Below are 15,206 nucleotides of genomic sequence, written 5' to 3' on the forward strand. Positions count from 1 at the left end.
AATCAAGCATTTTCATTGATTCAAAAAGAATTTCCATTTCCTTCTCTGACCTCAGCCAGAAGAACTACCACAACTCTACCAATTTGAACTGTAATTCAGTAGCCTGCCTTGTACAAGATCAAGTTCTGAGCTAGACATAACCTACAAGCTTTGATAACCATTTATATCAGCCACATATTTACAAGGAAAGACAGACTTTAACACTCAAATTCAGTAGCACAAGTAAGGTTTTTCCTGTCATGAGAGACAACAAATAGAAAACAAGTCACGATCAGTACAGTGAGGATTCTTAACTACAGAATGATTTAACCATTATCCTTGCCAGTTCATTTGCAGCCTTCAATTCTTTAGTGCTTGGTTTCCTTGGTGTCTTCTTAGATCTCAAAAGAGATCACAGCGAGCTTGTACAAACCTAGTTCTTCCATGAGTCTCCTTAGTCCTTCAGTTTTACGTCACCAGCATGCAGTAGCTACTTGTTGCTAAGACAGTGTCACCCAGCAAGGCTTGGCACAGGCTTTCATTTAACTAAGGTAATGTACGGATCTGTGCTGTATGTCAATTGGACTGGGAGCCCTGCTTACCTAGGATGGTTTGTCAAGCTGGCACATGAGGTCATGCACAAGTCCAGTCAGGATCTCTATCCTTCATCACAGGTATTACAGAACTGACAGCTTCATATTAACCTATAGGTCTATTTATCACCAGGGACTCAAACACAGAATAAAGCGAATAGATTAAGGATGCAAGTGCAAACAACTTCATTAGCCAGGGAGGCAACAGTAAACCAAAGGGCAGAAGAACGCTTAAGCAAAAGACTTACTAAAAAATACTTTAAGCCCAGGCCTTTAATCATCAATTCCATCATAAAACTTTGTGATCGAGGAAAGTTTCGGTTGGAGTTTTGGACACTTCCTTATGTTTCAAGTTTGGGGTTTTTGTCTTGTTTTTGTTGTTGTTTTTAAACTAGCTGTTACTTAAGGATATCAGTGAGAGATCATGACCTCATTATTTCCACTCCTCCAGAGTCTGTAGGTCTCCCTTTGATGTTTCTAATGTCACATAGTCTCAGGATATCACCTTTCCCATGAAATTACACGGATTGTCCTTCTCCACTATTTGCATTCTCCGTTTGCATACAGAAATGACACTTCCTGCAATTCTTCCAACTGTGAAAAATAGCCACTTAAATAAAATACAAAGCCAACAGCCTTGTTTTTTAACCAGCTGTTTTAAGTTAAGAGAAACATTTATAAATGTTTAGATGTATTAACTATAAAAGTCAAATTTTCCAGAAACTTTCCAGAAAAAAATAGTTCTTACCTTTGCAATCCCAAGATCAGCTGCAAATGCTACATTAAATATAACAGTTTTTTGGGCATATGTTGCCTTTTAATATATTCTGTATAGTAGCCAAAAACTTCAATAGGACTAGTGTGAAAGAAATCATTATTGGGTTAAGATAGAAAGGGACATGCTCCTTTTCACCTAAACTCAATACATGGAAGCCTGAACAGATGTGCTTATTTGAGAAAGATCAGAATTATTAAATTCATAGCTACTCTTACTTAGAAAATGTAACTTTATGTCTACATTTTCCATCACAAGCTTTTCCTCAGCAGAAACCAAATGTTGCTCCAGAAACAAACAGAAAAAAAAAAGAAAAAAAAACATGAAAGATATCTAGTCACTTCTCAGAGATCCATACACTTAAGATGACATCATTTCCTTAGTGGTGGTCCCTTTATTTATTTTATTTTCCCTCAACAACCATGCATAAAATGTTGATAAAGTCAAAGGATGAACCTTATCTCCCATTCTCATGATATTTTAGGTACATAGTAGTTTCCTGGAAAAGTTTATACATTTAGGGATGTTTGGACCCACTGGTTTCTCAAAAATAAGGCAGTACCAATTGACATCCTCCGAGGTTAGGTCATACATTTCTATGGGAATCTGTCCTTCAGCAAGAAGGATATGAAACTCACCCACACAATCATACTACCTCATACTGCTCTCTAGGGTGGTGGTACAGATTAGTGCTTCCAAGACTTAGGCTTGCTTAAAAGGTAAGTCTCCTTTCTATATGATTTTCAAATCCATTCTATATATAGAGAGAGCATACTAAAAAAAAAATTCTGTTTACAAAATGCCATTTGTACAGCATTTCTTCAGCAGCCACTTATGAGCAACGATAACACTCCCAGCAGGCCTGGAAGAGTTCTGTCACCTGAAGAACACACACCCTCTCTGTCCCACCATCTCTGGAAAGTGCTTCCTATATTCCCTAGGTTCACGATACAGATGAAATTCAGTTATCCCACTAGTATTTTTAAGTCCAAATGAAAACTGGTGTGCTTTTCAAATCTGAGAGTGCAACAGCTTCAGGACAGGTCCTACATAATCCTGGCATTCCCATGCAGATCCCCGTATCAGCTCCATGTTCAAAGGAAAACACCTTGCAAAACTAATACACCAAATTTGCTGCTCCTGCCAAAATAAAACTTTGCCTCCTTATTTTGAGTAAAATGATGGTAACAACAAAGCAAGACAAAGGAAATGTACCAGATGAAAAGTAAATCAAATACATATTCCTCACACTAAGTCTCAGAAGCCCAACAGCGTATGCTCATGCTGACAAGCCATGCCAAACAAGAAGTTCAAATGTCCCACTCAAAAAACTTCATCCACTTGGTAGAAAAACTAAGTGTGTATAGAGCCACGCTGCGCCACTTTAATTGGCTATTTTGGAAAAAAAATAAAAATAAAAATATGAATAGGTGTAACTGCAGTTAGGCCAACGTAGATAAAGATAGGAATGAACTGACCTTGACATATGCTAGGAAATGCCTGCATTTTTCCTGCATGTATGACAGTTCTAACTTCTCTGTGATCTGTCCCACCGTCTCTCCAGAAGTCACAAAGTAAACTCTGGGTTGTTGGCTCTTTTCCTTCTTTGCTACGTCAGCAGTCAGGTTATAAAGCAAACCTGTTTCAAAAAAGAAAAAGAAGAAAACAAAGGATGTAAGTGAACAATAGCCATACTTCAGCCACCTATCAATGGATCCTGTTGCCCCTGAGGCACGCATACTTAAATAAAGGTCAGGTCTTGCAGGTCCTCAATCAATCACAAAGTTTCCTGTGGCTGTGCAAAACCAAATCTAATTACTGACATACTCCCAGGATTTGTGCCACTGGTTTCCCAGCCCTTCCTGAAGGATGCTGAGCAGAAGTAGGAAGTCATATAAAAACATACCTAGACATGCACACTTCAATTAAAAAAAAAAAATCATTAATTATGCTGTTAACAGAAAAAGCAAAAACACAATACAAACAACAACAAAAACCTCAAGCTTTGCCTTCCTCATACAAAAGGACAAACTATATACAAGCCAGTCAGGATGCAGAATTTCCTAACAGTTACTTTTGTTCACTTACAGTCATCTTTGCATTTAGCCCTTAACTTGAGATTGCTGCCTTTCACTTGGTATCCAGTACAGATTCCTGGGAGCTTAGAAATCCTTAGAGACTAACCAGCTGTATCTCCCTAAATCCTGTTTCCTGCTGCTCTACAGCACAGGTAGCTTAACACAATGGATGGATTTGCAGCTGGATGTATCTGTGTCCAAAAGAAAACTTGCTACATCAAGGAGTAGTATAGCAATGAAATAATCAAACTGACTGTACCTTTTCTGTCAACAAGAGCAGGGAAACAACAACAGAAGCATGAAAGCTTGCTCTGCTGCTGGCTGCAGACAGAGGAAAGGCAGGCCATAATCCGTACCAATTTCAGCCACCATCAAGACAGTAAGGGCAGTACCATGAGATTGATCCACTATAAGCTTAGTTAGCTAATTATCTTTGTACACCACAGCCAGCAACACCTTTGGTGCTGATTAATTATATAAGTAGAGTGTTTGTGATATTATTACTTTTTTATTCATGTTTTAAATTCTTGGTAATTGATGCTAGATAAAGTGCTCCCTTTATATATAAATTTTTTTAATCTAGAATTCTATACAAAAACCAGCATGAAGGTAATATATGACTAGACTCAGTGAGGTCTTCTACCTAATTTCAGGAAAGGCTCTTTGTTGTTGTTTGCTGCTTGTTTTGTGTTATATTTCTTTAAAATCACTGAGAACTCGTTTCTCAAAATTAATGCTGCCGCCCATGCAATCACCACTAATCCCTTATTCACTAATTTCTCATTACTATGAAGAATTCATTTAACAATAGCACGAAACTTGGTGCAGAAGTCTGTGTGGGTCACACCCTCCCTGCCTGACTGTGCTGCTGTATGATGCTTTCTGATCAGAAGCTCAGGGTTTGGCCTGGTTGAAATCTCAGCAGTCTCCAATTTTTCCCTTTGAAGTGTTCACATCCCACACCCATCCCCGATTTTTCCCTTTTCTGCTTCCAAGACCCCACATTGAGGCGTGCAGGCTGAAAGCTGTGCCTCCATCCTCTTGGCGATACTGAGGAATTCTGCCAGCAGACCCAGACCAGCCTGCGCCTGCAAGGCCACACATCCCTCCAGAGAGGGACAGACTCTGAGGCCAGAGAGACAGACTGTGGCCAGAGGGGCTGCCTGGTGAGGCCCTGAGAAAGGCTGCATCCCGCCACCAGCCCCGTACCAGGCCTCAAGCAGAACGTTTCCAGCTACCACAGCAGCAGTGGATGTTTTCAATCAAACCGCGCCGTTCCCATCCCCCTCCTGCCCGGCCACCACCTCCCCTTTATTTTGACAACTTGTTTCTATGTTATATCCAATGATGACACATCAGTGGAAAAACTGAATTATCATGAGTAAGACTTTTTTCCCCTCACCCCCTTCTCCATCCTCATTGCTTCCAAAAAGCCACTGGGGAGGGGGAATAACTGGCAGACTCATCCCTCCTGGTGGTTTAAGTTCTTCTTTCTCACCCCAGCAGGAGATTTAACTCTTGCAGGTAATGCCCTCAAGTCCTCCTCTGGCAGCTTTAAGCATAGCTAGCAATGCTTCTGGGGATCTGCCTATTCACTTCAGGCAATTAAAGTAAAACTCTAACATGGGTTTGATGAGCTTAGATGAACAGATTCATTTTTCCAGTAACTATTCCTTTCCCACATGCCTAGGAGGTATCGATAACAGCTCCTCCTGGGAAACTGCGGGTCACATCCGCAAGACAAACACCAGCCAGCAGGGCAAGCGAGTTACTCCAACTGGTGCCTGGCCACCACTGCAACATACCTGCTGAGCAAATAGCATTTCTATAGTGGATTTCCATTCTTAAGTAGCAGATCATGCAAGCAGGCAGCCCTGAAGAAGACAGAAGTGAGCAGAGGAGGGGAAACAGAGCAGCAGCATCCTATGGTTTGAAGCAAGAATCGCTGCAGGCTGAGCAAATGGAGGGCCTGTAAATCCCCAGCCACTAGGCAAAAATCTTCACAGCCCACTCAGAGGATAACATGGTGCACAAAAAGCAGGGTTCAGCATGCTCTATGGAATAAGCACATCCATGTCCTGTCAGACTGGCACTGACCTGGGGTTGGAGAGCACATGGAGAAATTAAAGAACTTCTTAAATGATAATGAAAAGTCATTGTAAGAGGAATGTGTTTCTTCATCTTCCATACCAATAATTGTGAGAATAAAATTATTTATGAACTGTGCTCACAGAGAAAACTCTTAAATACAAAACAGCTATTTAAAAAGTTTGGCAAATGGCAACACACAGGACATTCCCTTCCATCCTTTCCCAGAAAGCCTTCTTTTCTTCTTTCAAATTTTCTCTGTGTCATTCCTAGCTTCTAAGAAGGGAGTTATCTAAGCTGCCCCAAGCACGCACTGAAAAACATATCCCTAAAGCAACAATGCTGCTGAGGTACTCAGAGGGTAGCAGTGATTCAGGCCTGCATCCAAGTGGATGGGAAAAATGAGACAGAAATAACACTGCTGCACCAAACTACAGCAGGATACAGATAAGAAGAAGAGTGCCTACTTTTGTCAGGTTTTGGATCAGGCATGCTTCTTCAATCCTAGAAACAGGCCAAAGCAGGGCAAAAATATGGAACAATCCATTATTCTGAACTAAATCTCAATCTAGACTCTCAGACAACAACATCTGGAGCATGAGGACTGCCCCAGAAATGTATCAACACACAAGCAATGCACATCTGAAGCAAAGAGTGAAGGAGAAAGTTTGAAGAATTACCTAAGGTATCTAACTGTAGCCAAATACCCAAAAACTTCTGTTTTTGCAGCAACTAAAATTCAACTAATCCATCTACTGGTACTGATTTTTTTAGATTTTAATTTTGTACAGGAAATTATCCAGATCACGGCCACAAGTTAAAATCCATTCTCTAGACAGACTGAATGCAATAAAAGGAACTGATGCATGGAGATACCAGCAGCTTCTGTTTCTTGTTCTTGTCACTCAGAAGTATGTCGTTTGAAGAGGCTGCTGAATCCTGCTCATCCAGGCTAGAAAAGGACTTCTCACCCTTGCCTTTTCTGAATTGCAGTTCAGCCTGATGCTCAGGTACATGAGATGTAGTTGCAGCCAGGCAAAGCATGAAACATTACTGAACAACACCATGGCCATTCTGAGCTTACAAACCCTCAGTATAGCCCATAAAAGATGACATGAATAACAGTGACTGTGCAGTGCAGTGCAGAACCCCCCCCAGGAGTCTTTGACCATTATTTCCAGGACATGCCAGAGTCCCTCTTGTCTTCATCAGTACTTCTCGTGCCTCCTGTAGCCCCACATCACCCTGCTATGCAGCCATGCTACATGCCAATAGCTGTATCAGAAATAAACTCAACCTACTTCCTAGTGTAGAAGCTAACAGAGGAGGACAGAATATTTTCTACCACTTTAAGATGCTATGGGATTTTTTTTTTCTTCCTTTTCTTTTATTAAACTGTGTGTAATACATATATCTACCTAATCCAGTAAAGCTATTTCCTTTCCTTCTCACCCTGTGAGAGCAGCTGACGCAGGAGGAGAGAATTATTCTACAAATACTTAAAGTCTGGGGGGGGCTGACAAATCACTCTATTTCTCACAAATCCAAGACATACCAGTGGCTGGCTGTGTTTGTTGGCGGATGCTCAGCCCTCCAGCTAGCACTGAGGGAGAGTGAGGGATGGACAATGCTTGGCATTTACAGCAGAGCACATGATTCAGTTGGGCATGGCTGTCTGTTCAGGCAAAATCATTTCTACTGTAAGTTCATACTTCTGAAGACCACAGTCTGCAAGCAGTATACACAAAAGGGATAGGAAATATACAGGCACTGGATTAGTAAACATTGACTCTCAGATAGCTATTACATGACCAGTAGTGCTTCAATTGCTGTTGGGGGAAAAAAAATAAGAGTGGAAATGGTTTACATGCAAGTGAGAGATACTGCTAGGAGAAGATAGCTTTTCTTCCCAAGACAGTTAATGACACAATCACAAATTCACATAAGCACTGCAGACAAAAGAATGCTGCCTGCATATACACCTTGACTTTCTAAACATTCTGTAGTAAGTAACCAACATTAGCTGCCCAAAAGTCAGAGAAAAGCCCAGACAGTAACCTGCAGTTTTGAGAGTCCACACTGACAAAGGGAGCTCCCTTAGCAGAGCAGCACTTTCAGTGAGCAGTGTACTCACACTGCCTGACTTATCAGACAGCTCCCAGACATCTGAAGCTGAGACAATCCCAAATGCCTCTCCCACAGAACTTAACCATAGCATTTCAACATGTCTGCATGCCTTTTAGAGTCCAAACTGGACAGTGATGTGCTTAGAGGAATATTTTTCCCCAACTTCAGCCACACAGATGAACAGTTGTAATAGTTCCATGAATTGTTCCACCCTTTGTTAGTTGATACACTTCAACTACAACATAATTAAAATGGCCTGTTAGATTACAAACTGAAAGCTTGTTTGAGATACTGTATCCAAATCATATCCCTGAGGGTTTTTATCCATTCAGATTGTTCTGCCTGCAATGTTTTCAAGACTATTCACTTTACAAGAAGCATTGTATAAAAAGACAATGGTTGGAAGTATTATAATCATCTACTTAATAGAATAAAAATTCCTTGCAATGAGACAGATGTTACCCACCAAAGAAGATGCACATGTACTTTCACCACAATAAAATCAAGAGTACAGTTTGTGTGACCATGCAGAGGAATTCAATTGGCTTTTACAAGACGCAGTGAAGCAGAAGATAGCCCTTTTGTGAAAAAGGGGAACATGTATTTAAAATGAGACAAAGGCAGACCATTTATTAGCCACAGGTGATACGACATTAAAGCAAAAGAAATCATTTTCAACAGTATCCCTAGAAATATTAAAAAAAAAAAAACACCAAAAAACTGAGATATTAAGTAGTTCTACTCATGAATTTAAAGACAGAAATAAATACCCCTGGAGCACTCACAGACAAGTTGTTTCTAACTGACAGAAGATAAGAATATCTAAAAAACAAGCAAACAAAAACATCACTACATCAAAGCAGGCATTTGTCTGCAAAGAGTCTGCCATCATTTATAGGGAAGGAAAAAGTGCAAAAATAAAAAATGATGTTTCAGTTGTATCTGTCTGTTAGAATCCAGAGGTATCTTCAATAACTGTTTTTTGAGCTTTCAGGTGATAGAGTGCTGAGCTGCAAAGAGCAACTCCAACAAGCTGCTTCTAGTTCTTACTCTATGTGAATGGTAGGAGAACAAGACCATTACCATTCCTAAAGCATGGCCAAGTTAAAACAGCGTGGCTAAGCTAAATAAATCCAGACTTTACGGTATTTAGAAACGCTGTATCTATTCCATAAAACTTAAGACAATACTTAAGACTTATAAACATTGCAATGTAAAAGACCTAAGCAATAATTTAATGCAGTCAAGATGTAATGGTTGGCACAATTACATACCTTATACAATTCCATTCACCCAAAAAACTCAGTGTGGTTTACAGTAACTAAGTAACCTGGAAGATATTCTTGCAATCAGTAGAATTCTGGGATATCTATAATCATTTTACAGATGGGTAAACTGATGCATTGAAAAGGATTTGTTCATGTCTGGCAGTAATAACACCCAGCAGTTCAGATTTATAGTGCTCCATTTCAAGAGCTCCTTGTAGATTTACAAAGACTATTCATCCAAAGCAAATCACAGTTGCTTTCTGATAACAATGATAGAGGATATGTACACAAAAATGCATTATCAACAGGCAGAGGGAACATAAACTTTCAAAGCATCAGTTGATTCTGTGGTCTCTGTCCTTGCAGTAAGCCTAAAGAAACCTTCCTCTTCTTTCAGTGAAAACTACCCCAATATTACCTCATCCTCATCACAAGGTAAATGAATGCTGTTAAACCTGTGGTTTAACCTGGCAAGTGGCTCAGCACCACACAGCATTCACTCACTCCCCCGCTTCCTGGTGAGATGGGGGAGAGAATTAAAAAAAAAAAAAAAAAAAAAAAAAAGAAGTAGAACTTGTGGGTTGAGATAAAAGCATTTACTAAGATCGAGAAAAGGAAAAGGAGAATAGTTATGACTATATATAATGTATATAACAAGGGATGCATAAGCAATTGCTCATCAGCCCCTGACCGATGCCCAGCTAGTTCCCCGAACAGCAGAAGAGGCAGATGAACTCCCCCATCCCCTCAGAAACACAGTATGGGATATCTTTGTCCAGTTCAGGTCACCTATCCTAATTCTGTTCCCTCCCTGCTCCTTGGGCCCTTCACTGAGAATGGCCTTGGCTCTGTATACACGGCTTAGCAGCAACTATAAACATCGCTGTCCCATCAAGATTGTTTTTCCCCTAGAATCAAAACGTAGCATCATACCAGACACTCTAAAGAAAACAATTCTGTCCCAGTTGAAATTAAGACAAATGCCAAAGAAAGCACCTCAGAAGCCTCCAACTTCCTCTGACAGCATACCTCATGTCATCTCAAAAAATAATTCTTTAATGGAAAAGGTCTGTAACTGATCCAAAGGTAGCCTTCGATTCCATGTCAGCCTAAGAGGGCTGGCACAGGTACCTTACCTATTTCTCCAGGAACATGCTTGCCGCTGAAACGAAAGCACGCTGTGACATTGAGGCAGTTCACAGGCTGCAAGCTGTCATGGCACTGCGGAGCTGTGATATTGATGGATGCTGGCAGGAAAATGGAGACATCCATGGTAATGACAGGTCTGGATCTGGAGATCAATACAAAAGCTGAACTGAAGAATCATTCAGAGAGAAGTTTCTCAATCAAAGGAAAATAAAGTACATTTGGTAATGTGCACAATTTCAAGTAACCATGAAAAACAGAAGATTGCATCTGAACTCTTAAAATGAATTAGCCCTTGACCTAGATGGCAAGAACAACTAGGTTCTGAAAGAAAATCAAGGCATGAGCTTGAAGTTTAATGCCCACATGACACTCCAAACAGGCAGGAGGAGAAATTGTTACAATTATCTCTATCAAAAGTTGCATAAAGTCTTCCTGATGATGGGAAAAAAAGTAACAAAATTAGCAATAAAAACAATAAGCCCTTGCAAGCTAGACTATTATCAAAGGAGCTTGCATGGTGAATAAGCAAAGCCCTTAGGTTTCCACAGAACGATCTACAGTAAAATCTGTGACTCAAAAGTTGAGGTGGGATATGGATCTATGCACGTTTCTTTCTTCCGTTGTAAGAAGGTCAACAAACACCACATTCACATTTTCTAGAAAAGGGAACATTTGGGCAATTCTCACCCAGCAGGTGCTAAGGACTGTACATACACTTTATTCACACTGCAGAACTCAGTTTTGGGAATCATCTGGTGCATTGAGAATGAAAACTTTCCAGCCCTGTAAGTCTTGCACCAAGCTGTTGCTACAGGTGGTCCTGGCTGAAGAGATCAAGCAGATCAAGCTGAGGGCTACCAGGGCTTACTTGTGCTCCCTCTCACAAGGCATAGAGATGCTGCCAGCTTGGTAGGGAAAAGCAGCTCAGAAATTCAGGTTCTACAGAGCTGCTCCCAGTGCAAGACTTCATCCCAAGAACTGAGTGTTATTCTCCATGTTTCAGGACTCTCACACCACAAGCCACTTAATCTGGGGGTGTTGGAGAGGGGGAGAAGTGAGCAGGAATTGTATTTACACCTAATTCATACTGACTGGAGCAAGCTTCACAGCAATCTCTGAGACAGCTGCTCAGACTCCTTTACCACAGCCTGAAATAACAGCCTAAGTTTGCCTTTCGAGATGGAGATAAATGCTAATCCTAGAAATATATACAGTAGTAGGGGGTGGCAGGGGGAAGGAAAGAGAAGAAAAAAGGAGGAAAAATAACGAGATTCCTAGGAGCACGTCAAACTATGGAAATGACTCTCTAAATGCTTGGGGAGAAATAAAGAAGTAAATGTTGTAATTGATCTAGAAAAATATTTCTTCTAGAAAGAAGAAATTTATCCAGTCATGATGCACTGTCTGATTTGTCCTTAATGTGAACTCACTTGGTTATTCATAGGAAAAAAACAAACACACACAACACAACACATCCATTAAATGGCCAAATGCACACCCAAGCAACACAGTAACTGCAATCTGCCCCATGCCCCACGCCTTCCGCAAAAGCCTTTAATATCACTTGGCAAAACGTTTGTTGGTTTTGGCCAACAGACTTTACAAGGCTTCTGAAAGAAGAAAAAGTTGATTTCTTTATCCTAATCTGAATCTAAACAGATTCCTCTAAAGAGACACACTCTGAACTGGCAGCAGGGGCCATTAATCAATCTGTCCACATAATTAGTAATACTCAAATCTCCCCAGAAATGTAGAGGCAGCAACTGAACACTTTGATGGAGATCACTACACTGCTGCAATGCACACTGCCTTATCTTTCTGATTGCCTTTCTCCATTCTGCAAGGAACAACAGGGCAGGAGAACCTTACACAGCTGTTCTTTAAGTAGTTTCATAGAAGCAGGGCTGTGAGGTCCTATCTCAGGTCTTCACACAGCATTTTACAGAGAGGCAATTGGTTGCCTCTGCTTGCAGGATGATAGAAAGCCCTTCAAAAGACTTGACCACTGTTACACCTGTCATTTCTTTCTCCCTGTCTCTCTATCTTCTTGTTTCTCAAATGGAAAGAGAGCCCAGATTTCCCTGCTTTTAACAGGAGGCAGGCTGGCACATCTGTTCAGTAGTTCAAGCATTTGTCTGGATAGCCTTACCACACCCTTGTATCTTCCATTAAGACGTAGGTATTTCCACTTCTAATGACACCTAGTTACTGGTAGAAATTTTCTATTAAATATTTACGAGTATAATAATGGAGTCATTGGCAAAATTAAAACTTCCTATTCCTTTCCCTAGGTCTGTGGGCCTCGAACCTGCTCATACGGTCTGTTCCCACTTGAGTAATTTGCTCAACCAAGTTGTCACATCTCTCTCCATCTGATGAAATAAGCAATTTCATTTAATGCCTACAACTGAACAGTAGCCCAAATGCTGTGTGTATTAACTTCTCTGTATTTAATTTCCTTGAAGAGTCTTACTTCATTCTGCGTCTCACTGTAACTTGCAGAATTAAATTCTGGCATCATATGCAGCTGGCTTTTTGCTATGCTCTGTTCCCTTAAATCATAGTTTATGTACTTTATGTACATACAAGAACAATAAAAAAAACTTCTCACAAACTTGGAGTGACCTTTCTCAAAAGGCACTGAGATGCAACATATCTCCTTAACCCATTGGTTTCTTCACAGCCCTGAGAAGCCTATGGTTATCCCTCAGAATTCTGCTTAAATTAAAATGCATGTTCTTCAGTACTATCCAGGTGTAATGCTACGCTTGAAAAACAATCCAGTTTGCTGTTTCTGACTGCAATAAATTAAGGAGAAAATCTGTAGGATAGAGGACATAGACCACATTAGATACAAACAGAGCACAGAAATAAAATTAAAACAGCAATGAGGCAAAAAAGACAGCGATCTCACCTTAATAGTACAACATGGTCTGACAAGAAGGCTCCAACAGTCATATCTGAAATGTTTGTAATGTTTAGACAATGAGAGACAATTTAGACAAGAGAGACGCAGAATTCACTTATCACAAGTCAGTCTGTAAATTACAAAGCATGTATTAGAAAAATAAATGCCTTCCTGGCTAGAATCAACCAGCTAGTCCCTTATTGTGTCCAAAACATTATAATTACATGATTAAGTCTGCAACAATACTTCACTTCTATTTCAGAATTTGTTTATTATTATTATTATTATTACTACATTTTTGTAAATTTATCATCATGACTGAGCAGCTTTCCAAGCAACTTACGACACTTGTCAGGATATCAAGCACTCCCTACTTTAATATCTGAGTTTGTTACCATGACTGCCCAAACATCTGAGCTAAGAAACAAGTTAAATTTTTTTATCAGGAGCTTTAGATAACACAGGGAGTAGGCAGGAACACAAAACATCAACAGCCTCCTACGGCTGTGAGAACTAGCAACCTGGAAACTACCAGCTCTGCTGTTCTCCGTCGTGTTGCTGTGAAGTAGCACACATACCTGGATAACCATTGCCATCCATATCAACACCCCCTGATATGGACTGCCCAAACATCCGCAGCATTGGGTTTATCGTCTGCCCAGACAGCTTCTGCAGTGGAAAACATACCAAGTGAAATCACTCACAGGCAGTAACACAAAGATGCCTCTGATAAAAAAAAGAAAAACCTTGGAGCCTGATTTTCATGGGCTGGGAGTGCCACACATCTGCAGGAAGCCCTTCTGCTCAGGGCTAGGAGAGGCCAGCATTGGCTTACACCCGAACACACACCTGCATTGCAGCCCTCATGCAGACCCAAGACAAATAAAGAGTACATCAAACATGTTTCATGGGGGAAAGGAGGAAATTCAACTGTGCCCCAGAGATTTTCCTTTTTTCGTTGTTGGGTTTTTTTCCTCATTACTTTCATTTATGTAAGTAAAAGTTTGAAGCAGCATCTTTGCAAAATTAATGACTAAGAGAAACAGAAAATCCTGTGCAACCATTTCTTTTCACAAAGTTTGCTAGCATACTCCAAGTCAAAATGATTAATTTCCACCCCACTTGAAAATTCTGTTTTTCATCAACTATTATGTAGTATTTTGTGTCAGTTTGGAAGCTGTATCTCATTTCTGCCTCCCCAACGCGGAGATTAATTAGCTTCTAACATCACTTCTTTCTTTTAATTACTAACAAAAAACTTTCTCTAAACAGCTTGAAATGTAAATGCCTTTGTCTAAAGCAAATTAATACATCAAAATCTCTTTCTCTATGGCAATCTGATGTCTCACAGCTCTTATTCATTATGCTGGGCCACCAACGCAAGACCTGAACTCAAACCAGCATCTGATTACAGAAGCTGCAGACTGAAGAAACCCATCCCACCATACGGTTGTGAGGCTGTTGGTGGTTCTTCACAGCGTGGGACATGTGGCCCATGGGATCTTCCTGCACAATATTTGACAAAAGGTCAGACAGGAACTTTGTGGAAAAGAGGAAGTCAAGGTGAGGGGAAGAAAGACATTCTGGCATCCGCATCCTGACAGCCAGCTTAAAGGATCCCAGTGCTCTGTCACGTTCAGACCCTGGTCCCCCACCCACGGGTAGATAAGGCAACTGGAGGGCACTTCCTCCCCACATTACATCACATTCTGGGGCAGGAGTTCCTAGTTAGTGTGGTAAACCCTGCCTATCACATGCCAACAGCCACCTGCAGGTTGTTACGGTACAGAAGGCAGAAGTACTACGGTAACCTAAGGCAGCACCAATGATCAGAAAAGCCAACAAAAATAAATGAGTGAAAATGCATACCCTGCAGCCACCATCACACACCTCTCTTGGCTGATTTCATCAAGGAAATCCAGCACATTAAGATGGCTCGGGGGTACAGTAATAAGATACAAACCCTTTCACCTTTAGGTTCAAATCCAGGGCAGACGGGTAAAAAAAGTGAAGTTATACGAAGTTTTTGGTGTTGCACACAGGAAGTGAATTGGTGGTGTTTTGGTCCTCAGAAATGGCACAAAAATTGTTTCCCTGAGAGGGCACTGTGTCAAGGCACCCTGTCACCTTCTGGAACTGGGTTCTGTCCCTCCAGGTCAAGTGGAGAGGCATGCACTGTGTCTGCTGCCTTTGCTGCTCCAATGGGGAGGGCAAGATAGCAAGAAGGATGCTTTCCCTATC

At 40.8% G+C, this 15,206-nt stretch overlaps 1 protein-coding gene across 1 annotated transcript in view; it reads right to left on the reverse strand.

Annotated features, from left to right (window-relative positions):
• The window catches only part of ITGA9 (integrin subunit alpha 9), a 218,275-nt gene that overhangs the window by 168,014 nt on the left and 35,055 nt on the right, over window positions 1-15,206 (reverse strand). The window contains exons 12-15 of the mRNA XM_085226640.1: window positions 13,544-13,634; window positions 12,972-13,017; window positions 10,045-10,199; window positions 2,826-2,986 (exon numbers count right to left, since the gene is read on the reverse strand). Of these exons, the coding sequence (XP_085082766.1) occupies window positions 2,826-2,986; window positions 10,045-10,199; window positions 12,972-13,017; window positions 13,544-13,634 (453 nt within the window). The remainder of the gene's footprint in view (window positions 1-2,825; window positions 2,987-10,044; window positions 10,200-12,971; window positions 13,018-13,543; window positions 13,635-15,206) is intronic.

This window comes from Meleagris gallopavo, chromosome 6, assembly GCF_905368555.1.
Source record: "Meleagris gallopavo chromosome 6, MGAL_WU_HG_1.1, whole genome shotgun sequence".
Lineage (NCBI taxonomy): Eukaryota > Metazoa > Chordata > Aves > Galliformes > Phasianidae > Meleagris > Meleagris gallopavo.